General features: G+C 43.5%; 1 protein-coding gene across 2 annotated transcripts in view; it reads right to left on the bottom strand.

Annotated features, from left to right (window-relative positions):
* Positions 1-441: 441 nt before the first annotated feature.
* The window catches only part of Wdr64 (WD repeat domain 64), a 118,842-nt gene continuing 113,974 nt past the window's right edge, over positions 442-5,309 (bottom strand). The window contains exons 27-29 of one of the 2 annotated variants that reach the window (XM_029539220.1): positions 4,091-4,198; positions 3,870-3,889; positions 812-884 (exon numbers count right to left, since the gene is read on the bottom strand). In XM_029539220.1, coding sequence (XP_029395080.1) covers positions 812-884; positions 3,870-3,889; positions 4,091-4,198 — 201 coding nt within the window. Of the gene's footprint in view, positions 893-3,869; positions 3,890-4,090; positions 4,199-5,309 lie in introns of both variants that reach the window. The other variant, XM_021199133.1, reaches the window with a different exon arrangement.

Raw genomic sequence — 5,309 nt, 5'->3', positions numbered from 1 at the left:
TTCTTCTTCTTCTTCTTCTTCTTCTTCTTCTTCTTCTTCTTCTTCTTCTTCTTCTTCCTTCTCCTCCTCCTCCTTCTCCTCCCTCCTCCTCTTCCTCCTCCACATCCTTCACATCCTCCTCTACATCCTCCTCCCCTCTCCTCCCCCTCCTCTCTTCCTCTTTCTTTTTTTCTTTTTCCTCCTCCTCCTCCTCCTCCATCTATTCCTCTTCCTCCTTCTTTTAATAATAATTTTCCTGGCACATCTGGAGGCTGAAGCAAGGTAACCTTAAATTCACCCTTCCAGATCAATCTAGTGAGACCTTATCTCAATAGAGAGCTGCTGATATAACTAACGCACCTAGCATGTCAGGCCCCTGGATTCAATTTCTAGTACTTCAATTAAACAAAGTGACAGTGACAGTGGTCCTTTGTGCATACACACAACAGAATACACACATGATTTGCCTCTTACTGCACACACTCTAATTCTGGTTATGGGTTGGGGTGAACAGGTGGAGGTAGGTGCGAAGCTAATCACCACTAACCATATCATTTGGGTCTATCCAGGCTACTGATGTTATGTCCTTGTGAGATCTTGTTGGCAATGATGAGAGACATTGCCCATTTGGTATGTTTTTCTATGTGTAAAAAGTTGGCAGACTGGCTGCAGATCCTGTGAGGTCACCAGAGTCCCTTGAGCAACCTCCATTATCAGGATGGCCTGAGGTAGAGAGATGTGTAACCATATGATGGTGGGTGTGGCATCCTCCTCTTGACTAGATCTGGACCTTGTGGCCTCCTGTACAGCAGCCAGTTCTGAGGCTTCCTCTTCACTTGGGTGTGGATGGGAAGAAGGATGAAGCCAGATTTATCTGTGGGACCAAATTCCTTTTCAGGCTTTTCCTCCGTGACTGTGGGATAAAGGGTGCATTGGTTATTAAAAGGCATTATAGACAAGTGCAGTTTCCCAACCTCTACCACTAAAGATTTTTCTCCTCTTTTCTCTCAAGCAATGAAGTGATTTCGACAATCCTGTGCATCTCCAGGCAGAAGAGTATTGACAGGAGGAGGTGGGACTCCCAAGCCTGTAGAAGAGCTGCTGAGCTACTTAATGCGGTGCTTATCCATTCTAGGACCCATGTACACAAACTGGAAAGGGTCAGCAAGAGGATCTGTCACATATGAGTACAGTTCAGAACATAACAAGTTCCAGGCTAGCCAGGGCTACATGGCATGACCTTGTCTCATTGAGGGAGACATTGGGACATTGAGATGGCTGCGCTGCTAACAGTGCTGGCTGCACAGACCTGACAAACTTGAGTTCTATAATCTGACCTCACTGCGGAAGGCAAAAACTGACTCCCAAAGGCCACATGCTTGTCATCACACACACACACACACACACACACACACACACACACACACACACACACACCATTAAATCCCATAGATAGATGTATTGATAGTAACATTCAATAAGCATTTATGGGATACTAGTTGAATACCAGACATTCCTGAGATATTTCTGGGATTTGCTTACAAAATTTTATAATGCATAAATGGAAGAAGAGACAAACAAGGTGAAGAGACAGAAAGCTCTGAGGTTAAGCTTCTGTCTTCAGCTCTTTTAGGTCTGAACACTCTAACAGGTCTTGTCTCTGCTCCCCCCTCCCTGAGACAAGATAGGAGACTCAGCTCTGCTCATGACCTGCACAGCCCCGCAGAGAGAGCACCCCTCTCTGCCATTTTAGGTGCTTCCTCCATTTCTTTCCTCAGCTCACTACTCAGTAGGCACTCCCTCTTTCCCAGGAGTCAGTCAAAACATGTGCCCTTAGAGGATTTACAATCCTCTAGAATAAAGACAAGGACGAGAAATGAGTTTTCAAAACAAGAACAACAGAACACCAAGATGCTGCTGTAGAAAGTGGGGATCACTGTATGACAAGAAGTCAGATGGTGGTGGGGGTTGGGAGAAAGATAAACCTGAATGAGGAGGCTGGTGTTGTTTGTGTACCTATTCCTATCAGGAGATGACAACAGCTCATGAACCTCTGAATTATACTATGCTACATTTAAACATGCAGGTTTAATTAAACATGTAAACTTCTGTGTTTAAATCCCAGCTCTGTCACTGGGTTCTTTGGGGGATCTTTGATAGTTATTTATTTCCTATGATCCAGTTTTTGGAAGTGCAAAATGGGGGTGTTCATTTTAATGTATAGTTGGAGCTCACCAACTTGGTCAAACTGGCTGGCCCATAAGTCTCAGAGGTCTCCTGTCTCCATCTCTCCAGTGCAGAGATTACAGGCATACACTGTTGCACCCAGCATATTATGGGGATCCAAACTCAGGTCCCTGCGCTTGCAGGCCAAGCTCTTTAGCAACTGAGCTCTCTTCCAAGGTCCCTGAATATACTTTTTTTTTGTCTGATGTAAATTTGTGAGAAGTTTTATTATTAGGTTTCCTTTGGAGTATGTTGACATATACCATCTTCGACATAAATTGTTTTTCTGTGACTGGATGTTTTTATAAACTTTGTTTATTTGCTTGTTCCAGACAGGGTTTCTCTGTGTAACAGCCCTGGCTGTCCTGGAACTCACTTTGTAGACCAGGCTGGCCTGAAATTAAGAGATCTGCTTATCTCTTCTTCTTGAGTGCTGGGAATAAAGACATGTGACACCACACCAGGCCCTTTATTTGATTTTTATGGTGTTTAGGGGTTGAACCCAGGGTTTTGCACATCCTCATTAACTGCCACGGAGTTACCATCCCCTGTCCCCTCAGCCATGACTAATTTTTAGTTCTATTATGCTGACTCATCTTCATTTCTAAACTTAGTATTTGCATAGAAATAAACTTACATTTAACGTTAAATTAGATAAAAATGTAAAGAATAAAAATATAGGGAACTAAATATATGAATTGTAAAACCCAACAGAAATGTATATACACTTTACCTTTTACTTTTGGATTATTTATACCACACCATTTCATCTGTTCCTTACAACTAAAAGCAAGAGGTATTACTTTTATAGAAAACTCCTCTCTTGCCAGTAGCTCTTTCTTGACTAACTGACAGCATGGCTGACGAATGGGACTCGTCCACAGTCCCACTCAGTACAGAAGCTAACACAATCCCAAAGACATTTTCCCACCTTGATTTCATAAAAACGACGACTTGTAAAAAGTGATTGGTGTTCAGTGAGTCTGTTATCGGGTACCGAGTTAGTGATGGACAATAAAAGCTGTACGCTGGACTGCATCCTTCTCTTGATGTTGGACTTACCCTGATGACTATTAGATAAGGAGCACAGGTTGAGTCAGACCCATGGGAGCTCCTAGTGCCACTGGAATAAGATCAGATCATGAAATCTGATGGGAAAGATCTCGGGCTTATCATTTAATTAGTATGTGATCTTTGGTACCAACACCCCTCATTTAAGAAGGACCTCCCACTTCCTTCTGACTTGATTGCAAAGAGAGAGTCCTTTGTAATAAGAACACTCTGAAAAGTAAAAAGCACTGCACGTTATTTTCTGTTAACACATAGGGACAAATGCTGCTGACAAGTTCACTGATACCAGGGCTCCCACTGCCTGCATAGATGCAGGGAGATACCAAAGTGAGGATAGTTATGGTGGTTTAGCCATCCATATCTAGTTGGCTTCTAAAACCACTTACAGAACTTATTTGAAGATGCATCAAGAGAGCCTCATTTGTTCAGACTCATGGTTTCTATTTGATTTTCTTCCCTTTCTATCCAACAAATATATGGATTTTTATCTCACTGAGCTAAACACATACATATCTGGAATATCCTTGAAAATATGCACTGAAATAATTTTAGGCTTAGAATGTTTTGGGTCAGAGAAATAATTAAGAGCACACTTTCTCTCTCTCCTCTCTCTCTCTCTCTCTCTCTCTCTCTCTCTCTCTCTCTGTGTGTGTGTGTGTGTGTGTGTGTGTCTGTCTGTCTCTTTCTGTGTGTCTCTGTGTGTGTATCTGTCTATTCCCCCCCTGTGTGTGTGTGTGTGTGTGTGTGTGTGTGTGTGTGTATGTGTGTATGTGGGTATGGCATTAGAGTACTCTGTGGGATGCACGGTACTTACTTTATCATGACCATGACCCTTCTTCTTCATATAAACACCCTCCACTGAATCTCTTTGTACTTCAGAGCCAATGAGGGGAAGGAATCTTAGACTCGTGGGACTTGGTACCTGCAAAAGCACAGACTTCATCAAGCATGCTTAAAGTACTTACTTCTGGAATGCAAACCTGAGGTTGGGGTACCATGTGAGAGGCTCAGCTGCTTCAAGCCACATGCCCCTTTTGGATATCCATTGTTCTCTCTGTCTTTTCTCCCTGTGTTAGCTTGGTTTGCCCTCATTTCACCGTGTATCATGTGTGTGTTCTTGGTGTCTTCAGTAGCCAGAAGAAGGTGCTAGATACCCTGAAACCTGAGTTGCAGGAAGTTGTGGGCTGTCATGTGTATGCTGGGAATGGAAGCTAGATCTCTGGAAGAGCAGCATATGTTCTTAACCACTGAGTAATCTCTCCAGCCCTATGCTTTTGAGATTTATATATTTCAAGCTGGCCTTGAACGCCACACCCTTTTTCCTGATCACTCTCTGCTTCATTTACTGATGCAGAAGAATGGGAGCTTGCCAGTTGGGGCTGGTCTATCTAGCCAGCTGGCCCAGCAGATCCCCTGCCTCTGTCTTTCAACACCTGGATTGCAAGTGAGCTGTCTCGATGTCCCAGCCTTTCCATGAGTTCTGAGGACCTATCTCTGGTCCACATGTCTGTATGGAAAGTACTTTCCCCACTAAGACATTTCCCAGACCTTAGGTTTTGAGGACTGGTCTCTCACTGAGCCTCAAGCTCACTGATCAAACTAGAAGAGTTGCTCAAGAACCCCAGGGAATGTTTTATTTTTGCCATCCCAGCACAGAGATTACAGATGCACTCTATGTTTTTGTGTACGTGCTGGGGATCCAAACTCAAGGCTTTATATTTGTATGGCAAGAACTTTTTTTAACTTATTTTATTAGATATTTTCTTCATTTACATTTCAAATGCTATCCTGAATGTCCCCTATACCCTCCCCCCCCACCCCGTTCCCCTGCTCACCCACTCCCACTTCTTGGCCCTGGCGTTCCCCTGTATGGGGCATATAAAGTTTGCAAGACCAAGGGGCATCTCTTCCCAACGATGGCTGATTAGGCCATCTTCTGCTATATATGCAGCTAGAGACACGAGCTCTGGGGGTACTGATTAGTTCATATTGTTGTTTCACCTATAGGGTTGCAGACCCCTTCAGTTCCTTGG

Source organism: Mus pahari, chromosome 5, assembly GCF_900095145.1.
Source record: "Mus pahari chromosome 5, PAHARI_EIJ_v1.1, whole genome shotgun sequence".
Lineage (NCBI taxonomy): Eukaryota > Metazoa > Chordata > Mammalia > Rodentia > Muridae > Mus > Mus pahari.
The sequence above is the reverse complement of the archived record's forward strand: the minus strand, read 5'-3'. Positions and strand labels throughout refer to the sequence as shown.